Below are 20,291 nucleotides of genomic sequence, written 5' to 3'. Positions count from 1 at the left end.
TCGGTTTAAGTGGAGTATATCTTGTAATATTGCTGTCCAACTTGTGACTCTTTTCCAGATGGCAGATTTATATGGCATTCAAGCAACTCTTGTGGATGGTGGTGAAATACGCGGTGCTGGAAATGCTTGGATTTGTCAAGAGGTATTCAATACAATATTTTTGATTTTTTTGACAGGATAAGAAAATCTATATTGTGTGCTGTTAAGCACCATGGCTTACATCAGCACGAAAGTCTAAAAAAACTGAATTAATTGTACTAACCGAAACACCAAATAGATAGAGTTTACAGACACTATAAAAAGTGTTAATGAAAAAGAAAAGTCGTCTAAAAAAGACGTCAAAAAATAGACAATCCAGAAATAGAGCCTAAATGACTATTAAACTAAGATTCTAAATAATGGGCTTAAAATAGCAGGAAGCAAAGGTACTAAAATAGTCGAATGCAGCAGAAATAAAATTTCCACGAAGGCAAATTTTATTCGCAAAAATTAATTTTCTATTGGATTGTTTTGCACTAATGATTAAAGAATAAATCAAGGTTGCATGGGTACTTGTACCCACACCCCTGGTACACGTACCCAAGTACCAGGTACTCGTAACCCAAGTACCAGGTACTTAGTGGAGAGCAACATAGCTGAGGACCTTGATTAAGATATCTCATTTTTTTCTTCGATTTTTTGTTTGCGTATCAGCTTGTTGTTTATCAAGATTAATTTAATATCTAATCAGTTTGAAACTTTGATACAGTATTGATTAACAATAAACTTTATCATTGTTCAAGTCAGAAGTTTATCATTTGCAATATGTCATTTTCATACGATTTATGATCTTCTTGTTCACGTTTAAAGTCTCCCTTCTTTGTTATGCATCTAAACATCTATCATAGATTATTACTACAAACATATAGGAAATCTGAAACTGAAAACAATACATTACATTTGCAAACTTTATCACTGTTCTTGTCTTGAAAAACCATTGTAATGACTCATAATATCAGATTTTCTATAAATATAAAAGTATAATTATAATTTGACATACCCAAGTACCTGGTGTAGGAGCACCCACATAAAGTTGTTTTGGACGTGATTTCTACACGAGCCGACTTGAGGAATTTATCTCGATTTCATCATTAGGATAAGATCTTTTCTTGGGATTTGTTTAGACCATTGTGGGGCATTCTTCCCTATTCTATATTGATCTAGAATATTCTGTAAGCCGTTTTGGTGGGAAGTCTCTTTGGGTCGGTTTTCCTATTTTGTAATAATCTAGAATGTTCCGTAGACCATCCTAGCAAGTATAAATAGAGTTTTTAAGCTTAGGTTTAGTCAAGTTTTTGGATATGAAGTTACAGGGAGAAGAAATCTTTAGGAGAGCAAGTGTATATACTGTTCATTTGATGAATCAATTAGAATAATATTGTTATCTATCTCTTTCTGGTGCTGGTTCCTTTTGTTTTTGCTTCCGTTGAGTTTATCTGTGCATCATTTTTGGTATCAAAGCTTAGGGAAAGCTCTTGAGGCAATTGGATTTTATGTCTGGATCAGAGTCAGAAGTTGAAACATCAAATATGGTCACCAATGCTGAACTGGCAAAGAAGATGCAAGAACATGAGAAAACCAATAAGTGGTTATTGGATGAATTTGAGAAGCTGAAGGGCTAGATGGAAAAGAGAGCAAAGGTTTCCTCAGAGCAAGAGGAAGAAGGGGAAGAAGAGGATACCCCTGAGCAGGAGGTGGTTAACTTACTTGCAAACCAAAGATACTTCATAGAAGCCCTTGAAAGAGTTGGCAAGAAGGATGCCAAAGGTGACCTACCCATCTTCTTCGGAAAGATGAATGCTGGTGCTGTTGTGGATTGGAGAGAAGCCTTGAACAACCATTTTGAATGTGAAAATATAGCAGAAAAGGACAAATTAAAAATTGCCAAGTCAAAGTTGAAGGGACCAACCCTCACTTGGTGGAATTTCACCCAGGGAGAAAGGGTCAAAGAAGGTAAGAACATGATAACTTCATGGGAAAGGATGTGTGCCAAGGTGAGAGAAACATACTAATGTGAGGATTATGAAATCCAACTTCATCGAAGGAGATAAAGTTTAAGACAAAAGGAGCTAGATGTCACAGGCTATATTGAAGAATTCCAAAAATTAAGCCTAAGGGCAAAGCAGAGTGAATGTGAAAGTGTAAAAGTTGCTAGATATCTCAATGGATTGAGGTTGAACATTCAAGAAGAACTTAATTTATTGTGTCCTGATACAGTACAAAAATGATATCAACTAGCATTGAAGGTGGAAGCCAAATTGAAAAGAAGGCAAGAACAAAATAGTAGAGGAAGAGGAATAAATCAAAGGGGAAGAGGAAATTTCCAAGGAAGAGGACAAAACCATGAAGATCATAAGGAGATAAAGCAAGAAACCAGTCAAAGCAGAGGTAATTTCAGAGGTAGAAGAGGCAATTCAGGAGATGGATTTGGTGGTAGAAGGGCTAGTCCAATCATTTGTTTCAATTGCAATAAGGAGGGACATTATGCATCTAGGTGTCTGGATAGAGCTAGTTCAAGTTCACAAGGTGAAAGAAGAACACATTTGGTACAAGATGATGAATACCAAGAGAAGGAGATGGCTAACTCAGATAGTGTACCTGAAAGAGGAGAAAGTTTAATGACGGAAATAACACTTTTGAAAATGCCTACTACCATGAAACCACCACAAAGGAAAACTATCTTTAGGACTGCTTGCAAATCTGGAGGTAAGGTATGTAAAGTCATTATTGACGTAGGATCTACTAAGAATTTAGTTTCTCTTGAGATGGTTCAGAAGTTAAAACTTAGGAGAATACCTCATCCTTTTCCTTATAACGTTTCATGGCTAACAAAGGGTCAACAAACTCTTGTAAATGAGCATGGGTTGATTTTCAGATTGGAAAGTACAAGGACACAATTTTGTGTGATATAATTGACATGGATGCATGCCACCTATTATTTGGTAGGCCCTTGCAGTATGATTGCAGGCACAACATGATGGAAAAATCAATATATACACCATTAAGAAGGATGGAAAGGTGATTAGATTGATTCCATTTGTTGATCATGAAGAAGTAGAAGAAAATAAAGAGGGAAGCCAAAATTATGATGGTTGATAAAAAGGAATTCTTATGGGACATGAGGGATGAACCTAAGCCTTGTTTTCTTTTGATGCCTAACCCACAACCACAAGAACCCGTTGGAAATGACAGAAAGGAGGCTGAAACAAAGAAGGCGATTTTTAATGAAGTGAAAGAACTTTTGGATAAGTATGAAGGTTTGATTTCAGAAAGTATGCCAAAGTCTTTACCACCTATACGAGACATTGGTCATTGTATTCATTCTTGGAGCTACTTTACCCAATAAGGCTGCATACAAGATGTCAGCTCAACAAAATGAGGAGATTGCTAGACAAGTAAAGGAGTTACTCGATTCTGGCTTGATTGCGAAAAGCTTAAGCCCATGTGCTGTACCTGTTGTTTTGGCACCCAAGAAGGAAGGAATCTGGAGGTTGTGAATTGATTCTAGAGCCATTAATAAGATTACAATCAAATATAGGTTTCCAATGCCAAGAATTGAAGATTTGCTTGATTGTTTGGGAGGTGCAAAGTATTTTTCCAAGGTTGACTTAAAAAGTGGGTACCATTAAATAAGGATAAGAGCTGGAGATGAGTGGAAGACAGCATTCAAAACCAATGATGGATTATATGAATGGAAGGTAATGCCATTTGGACTCTCTAATGCTCCTAGTACCTTCATGAGACGTATGAATGAAATACTCAAAGACTTAAATGGAAAGTTCATCATAGTATATTTAGATGACATATTAATTTTCAGCAAGACAAAGGAAGAACACCTAGAGCACATTGACATGGTTTTGAGAAGACTTCATGAGAAGAAATTGGTAATAAACTTGGAAAAGTGTTTGTTCATGCAAGAGGAGCTGACATATCTTGGTTTTGTGATCTCCCAAGGTAGCTTGAAGATGGATAAAAATAAGGTAAGTGCTATAGTATCTTGGCCACCCCCAAAAAAAGTTGGAGATGTTAGAAGTTTTCATGGTCTTGCTACATTTTATAGGAAATTCATAAGAATTTTCAGTCATATGTGCTCCTATGCTAGAAACTATTAAAGGAGGAAGGAAGTGTAAGTTTGCATGGAGTCAATCAGCAAATGAAGCTTTTGAATTGCTCGAGAAAAAGGTTAGTGAGCAACCGGTTCTTTCTTTACCTGATTTTAACAAAGTTTCCCAAGTAGAATGTGATGCTAGCAAGGTTGCTATAGAGGCAATTCTTAGTCAAGAAGGAAAACCAGTGGCTTTCTCAAGTGAAAAGCTCAATGGAGCCAAGGAAAAATACTCTTCATATGACCTAGAAATGTATGCATTGGTTCAAGCTCTCAAAAGGTGGAGACATTACTTGTTGCCAAAGGAGTTTGTTGTGTATACCAATAACCAAGCACTCAGTTTTCTGGGTAGCCAAGACAAATTAAGTCATAGGCACATGAAATGGGTGGAGTATTTACAGGCCTATACCTTCACCGTCAAGCATAAGAAGGGCATATAAAACAAGGTTGTTGGTGCTCTTAGTAGAAAGAATCTGACTGTCTCCCAGATACAACTAGAAAGTGTGGGAATTGAAGCACTCAAGGACATGCATGTGGCAGATCCAGATTTTGGCGACATCTACAAGGTATGTATGGAGTTTGGTGAAAGAGACCATGCTGATTTTCCTTATTTTTTAATACAAGACAGACTTCTTTTCAAAGGAGGACAACTATGTGTACCTAGGTACTCTATGAGGACAAACATTAGCAAAGAGAAGCATAGTGGAACAATGGGTAGACATTTTGGTTTGGATAAAACCTTAGAATTGGTTAGGAGGTACTACTATTGGCCTAAACTTCAGACTGATGTTAGAAACTTTGTGGAAACATGTATGATTTGTCAAAGGGCCAAAGGAAGGACTACAAATGCTGAGCTTTATCAACCCTTGCCAATACCATCTAGACCTTGGGAAAGCATAACGATGAATTTTGTAATGGGGCTGCCATAGACACGAAAGGGGCATGATAGTGTATTTGTTGTAGTAGATAGGTTCAGCAAAATGGCTCACTTCTTACCATGTAAGTTGACCAATGATGCTTCGCATATAGCAGATCTCTTTTTCAAATAAGTCATAAGGATTGACGAGCTACCTCTCAACATAGTTTCAGACAGGGATGTGAAGTTTGTACGACACTTTTGGAGAACTTTATGGAGGAAACTTGGAACCAATTTATCATTCTCATAAGCCTACCACCCTCAAACTGATGGCCAAACAGAGGTAGTTAATAGAACATTGGGCAATTTGTTAAGAACACTCACAAGACAACATACAACAAAATGGGATGTAATCCTACCCCAAGCTGAATTTGCATATAATGACTCCATCAATAGAAGTACAGGAAAGTCACCATTTCAAGTGGTGTATGGAATTTATCCTAGAGGGATCTTCGAGTTAAGAGATATGAGTTCACAGCAACAAATTAGTGCCCAAGGAGAAGAATTTGCTACAGCCATAAAAGAAATCTATGATGAAGTCAAAGCACAACTCCAACAAACCTCTAACAAGTACAAGAAGCTTGTAGATTAGAAACGGAGACACTTAGAATTTGAAGTGGGAGATTTAGTATGGGCAAATCTCAAGAGAGGCTACCAAAAAGTAAATCTACCAAGCTTATGATGAGAAAACTAGGTCCTTGTCAAATACTGAAGAAGCTTGGAACCAATGCTTATGAGATTTGATTGCCACCTGAGATTGGCATCTCTCCCATCTTCAACATAATAGACCTCACACCATTCAATGCAACCAATGAAGAAATTGATACAAGACAAATTGCTGATACAAAAGATATTAAACATCTACCATTTACGAAGGCACCATAGCTAGAAAGGATACTTGACACCAAAGTCATCAAGTAGACAAGAGGAAAGGAGTTCAAGCAGTATTTGGTAAAACTCAAAGGTTATTCGGATGTAGATGTTGTGTGGATGACTGAACAATATCAAACTCATCTCAAGTGGGCTTGAGATAAAATTTCTTGGGGAGTATGGTGCAGGAGCACCCACATAAAGTTGTTTTGGACGTGATTTCTGCACGAGCCGACTTGAGGAATTTATCCTGATTTCGTCATTAGGATAAGATCTTTTCTTGGGTTTTGTTTTTACCATTGTGGGGCATTCTTCCCTATTCTATATTTATCTAGAATATTCTGTAAGCCGTTTTGGCGGGAAGTCTCTTTGGGTCGGTTTTCCTATTTTGTAATAATCTAGGCTGTTCCGTAGACTGTCCTAACAAGTATAAATAGAGTTTTTAGGTTTAGGTTTAGTCAAGTTTTTGGATAAGAAGTTATGGGGAGAAGAAATCTTTAGGAGAGCAAGTGTATATACTGTTCATTTGATGAATCAATTAGAAGAATATTGTTATCTATCGTTTTTTGGTGCTGGCTATTTTTGTTTTTGCTTCCGTTGAGTTTATCTCTGCATCAATACCCCTGTCCCCTATTTTGAGAAATAGTCGTGTACCCATACTCGTACTGGTACGTGAAGTACCCCAAGTATCCTCGTCCCTGTGCAACCTTGGAATAAATAAAACCTTTTGTGAGAAATTTGCAAATTTCACAATTACACGAGTCTTTGATTTTAATCTCACACCGTGGTTGGTTCTTAGCTATTTATCTTTCAATTAGATTCCATCACATGCAAATATGAAAACCATGCCAAAGTAGAAAGTCCATCCTTTTTTCTTCTCTATGACCTCACATTTTCGGTGCTTTTAACATTAAAAATGGATAACTTTGGTCATTAGGTTTTTCAGTCAGCAATAGGCAATAGTTGTGGGCTATGTATGTTTATCCTGTTTAAGTGTTATCCAGGTCTAGTGCCAAGCACTTGAGTCTTCTTGAATACCTCTTGCATACAAAATTTGATATAAAGTTAGGTGGCAACGTTCAACAAGCATTAACTCCCATATACCCAACGCAAACATTTATATAGAGGGGTTGCTACTCATATGATATGACATCCATAAAATTTTAAACATGTTTGACGTAGTTGCTGGCCAGAAAATTTATGGATAAGTATTTAGTTAAGTTGGGCTGTTGATATGATGCAAATGCAATTTAATGTGAGGGGAAAACCAGCATACGGGAAATACGTACATTGATTACATTTAGGGTCCGTTTGGTTCCTAGAAGATGATAGGAATTGGCTTTTTAAAAATCCGGATTTGAAAATTTTTGCGTTTATTTCAAAATTGGCAAAATGGAATGAGTATACCAGACTCTTAATTTTGCCTCAAAACCAGGTTTTCCAACTTCCTACTAGCATGTAGGAATTGAAAATCAAAACCTGGTTATGTTTTTTAAGGAGATTAAAAGCAATAGATTGGACTACTTTTTGAAATTTGCCTTCAACACCAAGCTTATGCATAAAAATGTGTCTTCACACGCATCTTTCGAGTGAAACAAACGGTTCGAGTAAAATCCCAAAAATTGGAATGAAGATTTGCGAAACCTTGATTTGGCTAAACCAAGGTTTGTAGAAATCCCGGTTTTTTAAATTCCACGAACCAAATGCCCTTATATATTTGGATTTTCTCTTGGAAAATTATGAACTTCCAAATAAAAATGGAACCTCATTTTGAGTCGATATGTCAAAATTATGATCCCACAAGTTGCAGGATGCTGTATTAGTGACAGTTTTGGCCGTGGCTGAAAACATTTTAAAGTTTTGTGGATGGGTTAAAAACGGTTAGAAAGGAAAAGGTCATAGTTGGAAAGTTTTGGCTACTACCAAATTATTAATTTAGAGCATAGTTGAAAATTTCAGACCTAGAAATAACTCAACTGACCCCAAATTTTTGGAAAACATGAATACGCCAAAGAGTCAGCAAAAAATTGGCACTTCTATCAAACATTTGAAAATATATAGTTTGTTAGAAACACATAGATGTACACCAAATTTGTAGAATATATACTAATTTGAGATTTCCATCATATTTTAATCAAAGTTTGAGGTAAACACATAGCAGTTAGAACATAGAAAATTGTAATGAACTTTACTTGAATTTTTCAACAAAATGCTGCTATATATATATAGGTGAGAAATTTTGTCAAATAGTTCTCATATAGTTTGATTATGGTTTTTGTAAGTTACTGTGATGAATTCCCAGAACTTTTTATCATTGTTTTTCTAATGTTATACAACTGGAAATTTGTCAAACAATTTGTATTACAATTCAAATAGGCATCCAATTACTATTCCGCTATGTGGTATTACCTGCAACAAAATTTAAAATGTAGGAAACCTTTCAATTCACTGTCATTTAATGTCACTGAACCATGGTGATTAAATCACACCTTTGATTGTCCTGTGCTTGAAGATGATGCCCTTTTTCGCGCGCTTGGATAGAGAGTCGGGTTCAACACACAGGGATGCTCGGGCTTGGATTGGAAGGATATTTAGATTGTAATTCTTGTAACCCTTTCCTCTGCTATCGTTTTTACTTGGTTGCTAGTTTTTGACCCATTATTGCTTATGCAGTTGCTTGTAACCAACTCGACACATAGTCTACCTGTTCACTGTGAGACGGGTTTGACACCAACGGGGTTTCACGAAATACTGTGCATGATTTACAATGTCGAGGCAGATATTGAACACGTCAATCCCACTCTGCAAGTTGCCGATGCCTCAGGGAAGGTATTTGGATGTTTCCAGACCCCGCACGAGCGTGTAATCACTCCTCCAACACTCCCTCGATACCCTTCTATACTGTGCAGGCAAGAGAACTTATTGATAATGGAAGCATTTGAGAGCCCTAGTTTATGCTCGGTTCACCATTACACTCACGTGAATGCTTTCCAACCTCTGCTTAATGCCATTTACCTTCTCTTCGAAATTAATTCTACTCCCAACAAAGACTGGGTTTTCATCCAGCCCCTATATAGATCTTTTTCCAAGGTTTTTCGTCCTCAGAAAAGCTAGCCACATTTAAGCAACTAGTAGATTATCAGAACCTTAATTCAATTTTCTTATGGTGTAAATCCCAAGACAACTTCTCCTTTATAACCTCGAAGTGCGTCCAAACACAATGGAATAAGGTATGTCGGATAAAACACAATTTCGTCCTATAGTCACTTAAGTCACTTTATAAAGTAAATGACTTAATAATCATAAAGTAACTTTAATAAAATACTCGAATATATGAAATAAATCTCCGACGTGATTGGTACATATCTTGTTAATTCATACCGTTAATCTATCCGGATGTGGAGATAGATTAATCCTTTCGCCAGGCACTAGAATTGAGAAGGGGACATGACAGTCCTCCTTTCCTGAGATTGCTTGCCCTCAAGCAATCTCAACGCTGGGTGCTGCAATATAGACTCACCTTTCCAAGTGGCGTCCTCATATGGTAAGTCGTTCCATCGGATAAGATATTCCCTAACGGTTCTATTACGCAACTTTCTCTCCTTGGTCTCAATCACCTCCTTTGGTACCAAAATAAGTTTACCAACTTCATCAAGCGGAGACAAACTCTTTGAAGGCACAATCTGCTGGCCCACTGCCTTCTTGAGGCATGAAACATGAAAGATGTTGTGGATCCGGTTGTCACGAGGTAACTCCAACTCATACGCGACCTCCCCTATCCTCCTGGTGATACAATAAGGTCCGTAAAATCTAGGCTTAAGTTTCTCAGACTCGGTTTTCTTCAAGGAGCTTTGCCTATAAGGCTATAGTTGAAGAAAAACTCTATCTCCCACATCAAAACTCTGCTCTGTATGATGCCGGTCAGCGTACAACTTCTGCTGGTTCTATGCCTACTAAATATTATCCCTGGGAGCTCAGAGGATGCCCTACTGGTCGTCAATCCAATCTTTGGCCAATGGTGCTCTGTTGTCCTGCAAAGCCAAATCAATAAAAGAGAGTGGCTCGTAACCGTAGAGGGCGTGGAAAGGAGTCATCCGAATAGACATATGATAAGTGGAGTTATAACAATACTCCCCCAAATACAACCACTTAACCCAAGCTCTCTATTGGCTTGCAATGTAATTCTTCAAGTACCCTTCCACCCATTTATTTACTATCTCAGTTTGACTATCCGTCTGTAGATGATAGCTAGTTTTGGGGGTTAACTTTGTACCTGTCAATCTGAAAATCTCCTGCCAAAAGGTGTTGAGAAACCTACTGTCCCTATCACTCACAATAGTCCTAGGTAGCCCATGGAGATGAAAAACCTCCTGAAAAAACAACTCGGCTACCTGAGAGGCCGACCAATCTGTCGCAATTGCGAAGAAATGTGCGTATTTAGTCAACCTCTCTACTACCACAAAAATGCAATCCCGGCCTTGGACTTTAGGCAACCTTGTAATAAAATCCATGGTGATGCTCTCCCACCTTGGAATAGGGAATGGTTGTAGCAATCTTGCTGGAAAGCCCTGTTCAGGCTTGTTCTGCTAACAAGTCTAACACTTTCTAACATGCTGTAATACATTATCCCTTAGCCCCTTCCAAGAGAATCTCTCCCTGATTTGCCTATAGGTTTCAAAGAAACCTGGGTGACCTGTTGATGGTGCATCATGTATGGTGTACATAATGTCCCCTTTCAGTTTAGATTCAGGTACTAGGTAGATTCTATCTTTGTAATATATAATATCATTCAACACCTTGTACTGCTCGTCCTGAAGTATACCATCCATAATCTGACATGCGTGTGCATTTTTGGAATATTCCACTGATATCTGAGACCTCTAATTTGCTGAAATCTCAAAAGTGATGTAACAATCTAGCACTGGGGGTCTTCGAGAAAGGGCATCAGCAACTATATTATTTTTCCCCTTGACATAGTCAATGTCAAAATCGTAGGCTTGGATCTTGCTAACCCATTTTTGCTATCTTTCATTCAATTCTTTCTGTTCTAGGAAGTAGTGTAAGTTGTTATGATCGGTCTTAACTGTAAATTTACTCCCCACCAAGTACTGCCTAAATTTTGCTAAGGCATGCATTATGGCCAGCATCTTCTTGTCATAAGTGGAATATAATATCTCGCTGCCCCTGAGTTTCCTGCTCTCAAATGCAATTGAATGGTGATCATGCATCAATATGGCCCCCATTCCGCTTCTTGAAGCATCACACTCTAAAACGAAGGGCTTAGAAAAATCAGGAAGTGCTAATGCTGGACATGTACTCATCGCTTGTTTCAATTTATTAAAAGCTGCCTCTAAATCTTCTGTCTAGCTGAATGCCCGTTTCTGTGTTAGATTGATAAGGGGTGCTGCTACTTGGGAAAACCCTCTAGCAAACCGCCGGTAATAGGAACAAAGACCAAGGAACCCACGCAGCTCGGACACATCTCTCATTGGTGACCAATCCAAGATTGCTTGTATCTTCTCTTGATGCACTTTAACTCCCTTGGCACCAATCACATGACCCAAGTAAAGAATCTCGGTTAACCCAAATTTGCACTTAGACTCTTTTGCAAATGCTGTAGATGTTCCTCCATGAGACTAAGGACCTCATTCAAATGCTGTAGGTGTTTCTCCCAATGCCTCCTGTAAATTAATATGTTATCAAAGAAAACCAACACACTCTTCCTTAGCTGTTTTTAAAAAATTTGGTTTATGCATGACTGGTGTGTTAGTGAGCCCAAATGGCATCATCAAGAACTCATAGTTGCCATAGTGGCATCTGAAAGCTGTCTTATGCACATCTTCTTCTCGGACTCGTATTTGGTGGTATCCTGAACGAAGATCTATCTTAAAAAAATAAACTGCCCCATGAAGCTCATCTAGTAGGGAATCAGATACCTGTTCTTAATGGTTCTCTTGTTTAGGGCGTGGTAGTCTATACACATCCGAAGGGTGCCATCCTTCTTATCCAATACCACTGAAGAAGCAAAAGGGCTAGAGCTGGGTCTGATATGTCCCATATCTAGAAGTTCCTTGATCGCCTTTCTATCTCTTCCTTGTAGTGCTTGGGGTGATGACAAGGAGTGGTAATGACGGGTTTGGCACCCTCTAACTCAATGATATGCTCAAATCCTCTATTGGGAGTTATTCCCGGTGGTATATCCTCAAACAACCTCCTGTGCTTATCTAACACCGTCTGAATGTCACAATGATTTTGCGATATTTGCCAGATTGGGGACATTCCACAAAGTAATGCCCGTCAATATGAAGTCACAACACTTGCAAGTGTTACTGACGCAAAAGTGTCCACTGGAACAAACACGAACAATGATGCAACCTCAGGAGGTTACCGGAACAATAACTAGCGCAGACGAGGTGGTAATAACAATAACAATAACAATAACAATAACAATTGAGGCCGAAGTTGGATACAGTACAACTTGAGTGGACAGCCGATGATAGAGTGCTATGCGTGCAACCTTTGGGGGCACTTCACCAGAGACTGTACCACGAAGGAGATGCTGCAATTGTTATGTAGATGGTATCATTCGGGAGACTACGAGGATTCGAAATGCCTGAAGCAGGGGTGAACTTGTTAAGCATTGAAACATGTGATGAGGAAACACTAGCCATTACACGTGAGCAAGCAAAGAAGGCAAAGTACCCTGATGCCGAGGAAGAAAAGAATAGGTTGCAGCAAGCACGAATGGAGTTGGAAAAACAAATAGAAATGAAAAAGCTACAAATAAAAGATACTGTTGGCACCTCGGAGAGAAACTTGGCGGAACAAAATATTATAAGGCAGGTAATTCAAGTGGAAATTCCTATGAAATTAAATGACCTTACAATGCCTCAGTTGTGAACGACAATACTGAACATGACACCACTCTCGAAAACAACAGAGGAAATAGGAAAGGATGGCAGTAGAATGACTGCAGCAGACCCAATGTTACTGGCACTCACTACGGGAAGACATCCGATAGTAGTAGAAATGGGTATCCTGGGAAGCGTACTTACGAACACAATCGTGGATGAAGGGTTAGGCATAAACGTGTTACCGAAGGATATATAGAAAAAATTGGGACAACCTATGTTGTGGCCACTTATTTTTCAATTACTCACTGTGGATCAACACAAAATCAAGCCGTTGGAGACCCTAATGCTGCAACTTGTAACTATCAAAATGCAACCATTCTTATTAGATTTCGTAGTTTTCCCATTAAAAAGAAAAGGGTATGATGCTATCCTTGGATAAGGTTGGTTGGTGTAAGCGAAAGTGAAATATGATTGCAAACGAAATACCCTATCCACGGAACATAGAGGCTAAATATTTTTAATCGACTTACACACACAGATGATAGGTGAGGAGGCAACATCGTTGGATTCTGAAGGCGAAGGTGGAGGGGACGATGAGGGGAAGAAGAGAATGTAATTTGACGAAGAGGGAGTATTGAGACTGGATGGAGGGTCTAATGATGATGACTTGGACTCGGTGAATGGCCTACTCAATTGGCAGATGGAGGACTATGAGCTCTTTCTGAGTTGTAATATGTTAAGGGTCGACGAAGGTAATAAATGAGAGGAAAATGAATGTCCGAAGGAATACAAAGAAGCGAAAGAAGGCAAGGCGGTTATGACTGAAGCTAAAGGAAAGAACATACTATATGGCTAGTACAAGAGGAAGAACATATCTTGCGAACCTAGATTAAGGAAGGATTCCACCGTACGGTACGCAGTGAAGGGACCGTGCTGAAAGAAAAGGTTACATTGCACCACGGATTTAATAGAAAGGTACTGGCAGCAAGGTAAACACTTTGTACGGTTTGCACAGAAAACAAAGAGGAAGGGCTTAATAAAAACTGCAGTAGAAGTGAAGGTTCTAGAATCAAGAATACAATTATTGACGACAAGGAGCGATAGCCGACAAAATTCATGTTACCAAGTTTAAGGATCGCGATCGAGAACAAACTGGGAGATATGGAAAGTTTGAGGGAGAGATTGTATAACTTAAATAAACTTGACGAGCGATGATTGCAGGCACGTTGGGTCATGAAAGTTACACAAAACAGGCGTAAGGTATGACATGAAAAGCATTTAAAATTGAATAAATTGCAACCAGGCCTGTTAGTTTTAAAGTATAATGGATGTAACAAGATCAGGCCAAACAAATTCAAAGTGAAATAGGTAGGACCATATAAAATTTGTGAAGTGGGCGATAACAAAGCAATCAAATTATGGACGCTCGACCGAAAGGAAGTAGTTGATGTAGTGAACAGGTCGGAGTTGAAAGTCTATCATGAAAGAAATAACATCCCTACGTGGACGAACAACTAGAGAGAACATAAATAATAGATAAATAATGTATATATGTAAAGTAAATGTAAATAATAATAAAGAATGTGAAATTGTAATATGTTAGTAGAGCAGTGATAAAAGAGTAGACTGAAAGCCATATAATGCATTGTATAGTCAAAAGACTTCTCTGTAGGAGATAACTGTTGGGTGGATATTTTGCAACCGACAGTTTTGGGTAAAAATTCAGTCGCAAAATAGGATGACCAGCCACAGCGTGTGAGACAGAGTCTCTCCTACCTTAAAGGGAAGGCTCCCCCTTCTCACCATTCCTTGGATCAACTCAAGGTAAGCAAGAAGTCGAGAGATCTTAAACAGGGTGTTAGTAATATCTTTTCTACTTAACTTTCAAGAAAGGATCCACTTACTCGTAGAACGAATAATGGGCAAGGTAAATCTCTAACTACACTTCTATCAAGGGTTGGAAACGGTGATACCAATAAATCTTCACTAACTCAAAGGCTAGCTAAAACATACTAGTCTGGCTCTAAGTCTGGTCGTACTTCTATATAGTAAAAGTTTTACAATTAGGGCACAAAGACTCCTAAAAGTAAGAACAATTTAATTATTTTGCGAATCAAGATGAAAATACAAGCCACAGACAAAGCTTCTAGCTATGGATTTTCACAATTGTTCCTGATCAAAGCTCGGGCTTCAATTGTTTCTCAACTCTCTATGCTCTTTTATTGAACACACAATAATAACATGAATCAAGACAATAGGCACAAATTATAGTCAAAGCTTCTAATTTGTTCTATCACAATTGTTTCCAGTCAAAGCTTCAAATCCAATTGCTTTTTTTATTCACTTTTTTCCCAAATTCGTACTACACAATCAAAGTTATGCTTGCACAAATGTGGCAGAGCTTTCTTGCATACAACAAAAGATAATTTTTACAATGAGGGGGCACTCCTTTATATTGGCAAAAAAGTTGAGAAAAAGGGGGAGGAAAAAGTGGGAGCAACTCAACCAACTTTGACCAAGTCTAACTATAGAAAATAAAAGGTTACATGCAACTACACATGCAACTCGCATTACATCGTTTTACATACATGTAATTCACATTACATATAATTACACTTTTTCATGTAATGCATCTTCTCCAACTACAAATATAAAAGAAGACGGAAGAGAAAAGAACAATTCTAAAAGGCCTTGTACTTGACGATGCAATCCCAGATGATAACAAGATTGGGAGTTCCTGTATCTTGTACTGCTGCATTCACTTAGATGGCCATAGTGTTGTGTCTTTTGATAACCTTTAGCTCTCTTTGATGAATTGTCCATTATCATGTGGAAACTTGATATAATCCATCTTTTCTCGCTCAAGTTGTCGTGAATTCTCCTTTGTAGATCAGCATAAACTGGAGTCTTTGACACTTTGAAAACCCTTTTGATGATGTTTGGATGTACACTCGAAACAACTTTCCATCAGCACTTTTAACTCCTTTTTTTTTTTTTTTTTGAAGTAAAGTGCTTGGCGCATGGGAATGCGTGTAAATGGAGATTGCCGATTTTCAAAAAGTGATTTGGGCTTTCAAGATGTCACTGCACGGAAAATGGATTACATGTAAATGCAACATGTAACGGAAGGTGGAGGGTGAAATGAGATGCAAGTGTGTGTGAAAGATACACTTTACATGCATATGCGGATGAAGGCTAAGATGAAAAGCATGGAAAGATACAGAAACATGTATTTGCTCATGGAGGTGCGAATGCATATGGAGAGGAGAAAATGACATCTTTTTGACTTTACAAAAAGTGACTTTTAGTCAAAATTGGACTTTTTAGATGCAATTACACGTAAGACATTTCATGTAATCGTGTCATGCGAATGGAAATGAAAGGTGAGATGGGTGAAAACGGAAGTGGAAAATGGGATTACATGCATATGTGGATGGCGAATGAAGTGAAAAACATGTAATCACATTTGTCAGATGAGATGTGAGGTGTAATGACATGGAAATGGACTGTGAAAAGTGATAACGCTTTCGCATGTAATGAAGGGAAAACAAGTTTTTGGAAAAAAACTTGCAACTTCCCCAAAATGGAGAAAAATCGGCAACAAGCACACAAAACCAAAACAAAAGAAAAACATATCTTTGAAAACAACTCAAAACATGCCAAGATGCAATGCACTCCAAAGATGAAATTCGAATTTGGAACTTGGGGAAGAACCAAAAACATCAAAATGAAGGAGAAATTTATATTTAAAGGAAAAATGCACATTCTAAGGCAAAGATTCTTACAAGTGGCATCCATTTAACGATTTCATGTGTAAAATCAGCAAGGATAAACATGAATTAAAATGCAAGAAAGAAGAGGCCCACTTACATGAAAAATATGTGCCAAAAATGAAGGAGAAAGAGCTAAAATAGCAAGTTTTATAGTCTTAAGACCAATTCTCCCTTAAATCCGGATTTTCAAACAATCTTTTGTCTTTTTCCACACTTGCATGTCAATTTGACATGAAAGTGCCAAATAAATGGTCTCCAAAAACAATATCATGCATTTAAAACTCAAAAACAATCCCTTTTGATCAAATGTATGGGCTGGAAATGCATTTTTTCGAGTTTTTTGAACAAAAATATGACTTTTTGATTAAAAAATCTGGGCCGTTTTTGCAAAAACGTGGCCAAAAAATGCATGTTTTAAAGTCATTTTTGATTTGTGAATGCAAAAACGACTTTCCCAAATGGATATACATGGATCACAATGCAAAAAAGTGACTTCAAAACGCATAAAAGTGGATAAAAACCCCAATTTTCCGAGCATTTTAAGCAAAAACGTGTTTCTCCAAGCAAAAAACGTGATCTTCCAAACAAAACGATTTGATGTTTAAACACAAAAATGGTGATCACTATGTGATGTAATTAGCAAATAGGGCCAAAACGATTTGATTCCATACAAAAATGTGATCAAACTTTGAAGATTTATGGAGTTTTATACAAACAACATGCCCTAGCTTAGGAGTTTCAAACACGTTTTTGGGTGCAATAACTTGATTTTTGATGAGGGCAAAATGATCACCTCTCCAAAACATGATGAATGCAACTGATTTCATTCAAATCCATGGAGAAAATCAAAAGTTATGATCAAAATAGGAGATTTTTGGCGCAAGAGTATGTTTTCTTCACATAATAGGACATTTTTATGTTCATTACATATTTTAAAACATGTAATAAGGTAAAATAGGACTTTTTTGATGCAATTGCATGTTTTAAAATGTCTTTGGTTATAATCTCACTTTTTGAAACCCATTACATATTTTAAAATATGCAAGTCTCCAAAATCTCACTCTTTGGAGTCACTTACATATTTTATAAACATATATCACCTTTTTCATGCACAAGCATGAAAGCTCAACTTTTCATGTCATTGCATAAAAAAGGTCCACTTTTACAAGCTTTTGAAGTAATGGCATGAAAAGTATCCTCTAAGTGAATTTTCATATGCATTAGCATGAAAAGTTTGCACTTTTCATGATTTTTAACATGCATATGCACATAAAATGTCCACTTTTAGGCTTTTAAGTTATGCATTTCACTTATTTTTATAAAAATGTCAACAATATGGGTCAAAAATAACATTTATGATCATATTAATCAATATAAGTCATAAACATTAAGTTAAAGTGACATTTATATAAGTATTTGATTTAAAAATTAAAAATTTAAAAAGTAACTATAGAGTTTTATAGTCACTTTAAGTGAAAAATTAAAAAGTAACTCAACTTAAAATTATAACATAAAGTGCACTATAGTCACTTTAAGTTATAAATTTAAATGAAAAGTAACTTCAAAACATAACAAAAAGTGAATAAAATGTTATATTTTCAAAAAGTGAATGTCAAAATGAAGATATAACATCATTTTTTTAAATTCGTGCTGTTGCACCTAAAATGTCCACTTTTGAGGCACTAAAATGACCATATCTCTTGACTGACAACTCCGATTGACTTCTGGGTTAGACCGAATCGAAGGGGAGATCAAAAGGCATAACATGAGCAAATTCAAAGGACCAAAAACAAGCAAACACAAACTCAAAAGCAAAGAAAGGACTGTGAAGGCTTCAAAAATCAAGCAAAGGCTTGACAGAAAGCGAAACGAAAACGACTTGACGAAGGCCTTCAATAAAAAGATTCATTGTATCAATTGGTACCGATTGGTTGATCAATACTAACCAATTAAATAATAAAATAAACTTAGAGAAATGCGAAACTAATTTGAAAAAGTTTCGTACTGTTACCTACATTTTGTGGTGACAAAATGCAAGACAACAATAATAGTACCGTACAACTTCAATAAATGACATGTATTGAGTGCAGAAGCAAAATGTCACATCGTATGACTATGAATTGGAAGGGATAGACCACCATACGGCCCATACAAACTCAAGGAGGACAGCATACGATCAAGGGGACACCATTTGTGTGATTTGAAGAAGATGATTGTATGGCTCAATGATTCACTAAGTGTACGACCTACATAGAGAACACTGCACGGTCATATAGATAGGAAGCGAAGCAAACCCGTACGGCTAAAGATTCCGTACTATCGTGCGAACAACTAGAAAACATAAAATAGAAGTATATATACCGTACGGGTGTATGGATTTGAGGAGCGTAGAAAGATCATCGTAGGACCACTTTAGTAGCTTGTATGGCCTTGGAAGGAGCTGTTAGAAGGCTATATAAAATCTACCGTACGACTAATTGAGGTGACCGTACGACCTCAGGAAAGTAGAGTCACCAGAGAGTAGAAGAAAAGAGCAATACGGTAATGAGGAAGCATACAAAAACCAGAGACATCACCGTACAACCATTGATAGAAGGAGGGAGGAATGTTGGGGATACCGTATGGTCTATTAGTGCCCGATATGGTCACAATTTCAAAACTTCAAGTTCAGAGTTTTTGGACCACTTCGAACTAAAGTTCAAAGTAGTTCGATGCTTCAAAGGTCCAAAATGGTTCAATACTTTGAACATGCAGATTCAAAGAAAGGATGCAGACTCAATGACTTCAAGTTTGATGATCAAGTGCAAAGGTATAGAGTGTTCAGAGTCAGACTTCACAGGAAACTTTGTTAAATTTATCAAGATCCTTTTTGGGCATAACAATTCAAATTTCAGTATTCAGAGGCACATGGAGAATCATGAGTTTTGAATGTGACTGCATAGGAAGGATGTGCTAACTGCTAGTGAGAATGTCTATCAAACAAATGAGTGAGGTTGAATAGTTCAATAGAATGTTGATGTTGTGGTGGATATCCTCTCTACATGAGATGCTCAAATCTTCTCATAAAATGTCTACTTCATAATGGAATGAAGACATCATTCAAATTGAAAGATGAGAACAAAATGTGCATATGAACCATTCAGTGGGATGCTTAAATTCATCTAAGTTGAAAATCTGTATGCAGGACACTAGAACTGACTAAGAGCCAGTCACATTTAGATTTTATGGAAGGAACATACAAGGATATTTCTTGAGAATGACTTACTATGCTTGCAATAATAGTTTACAATAACAGTTCAAAGCAAATGTTCAAATGAGATCAGTCACCACAAGAAAGAGATATATGGCATCTCCCATTCCATTAGTTCCATTCAACTTTCAGGAAGTCCTTTGCATTAGTACATGACCAGATACACTCATCATATAAGTTGTTATTTACTAATGATGCCATCAAATTTGTGTCTGGCGAAATATTTGATCCATCATTCCTTATTTCTACAGATGATGTTATGAGAGAGTCACAACAGGTCTAAATACAAAGGAAATCCTTCATCAATACATGAAAGGCCGCTATGAAGGGTACAAACTCAATAGTGCCATGGGTTGGAAAATTGGTACTATTGTAACAAAGGTGCTCATTAATGCAAAATTTTATGATCTCCAAGTTTATTCATGAAGACCGTTTGATACTATCAATGATAAAAATGCTTCAAAATTCTGGGTGTATGACCTTC

The 20,291-nt window shown here is 37.3% G+C and overlaps 1 protein-coding gene across 1 annotated transcript in view; it reads left to right on the top strand.

The window, feature by feature from the left end:
- Nucleotides 1–20,291, top strand: part of EMB2410 (embryo defective 2410) — a 279,730-nt gene that overhangs the window by 51,420 nt on the left and 208,019 nt on the right. Inside the window, exon 9 of the mRNA XM_089795541.1 lies at nt 59–142. Coding sequence (XP_089651667.1) covers nt 59–142 — 84 coding nt within the window. The remainder of the gene's footprint in view (nt 1–58; nt 143–20,291) is intronic.

Source organism: Cupressus sempervirens, chromosome 8 (genome assembly GCF_028749045.1).
Source record: "Cupressus sempervirens isolate cs-2001-9-10 chromosome 8, ASM2874904v1, whole genome shotgun sequence".
NCBI lineage: Eukaryota > Viridiplantae > Streptophyta > Pinopsida > Cupressales > Cupressaceae > Cupressus > Cupressus sempervirens.
The sequence above is the reverse complement of the archived record's forward strand: the minus strand, read 5'-3'. Positions and strand labels throughout refer to the sequence as shown.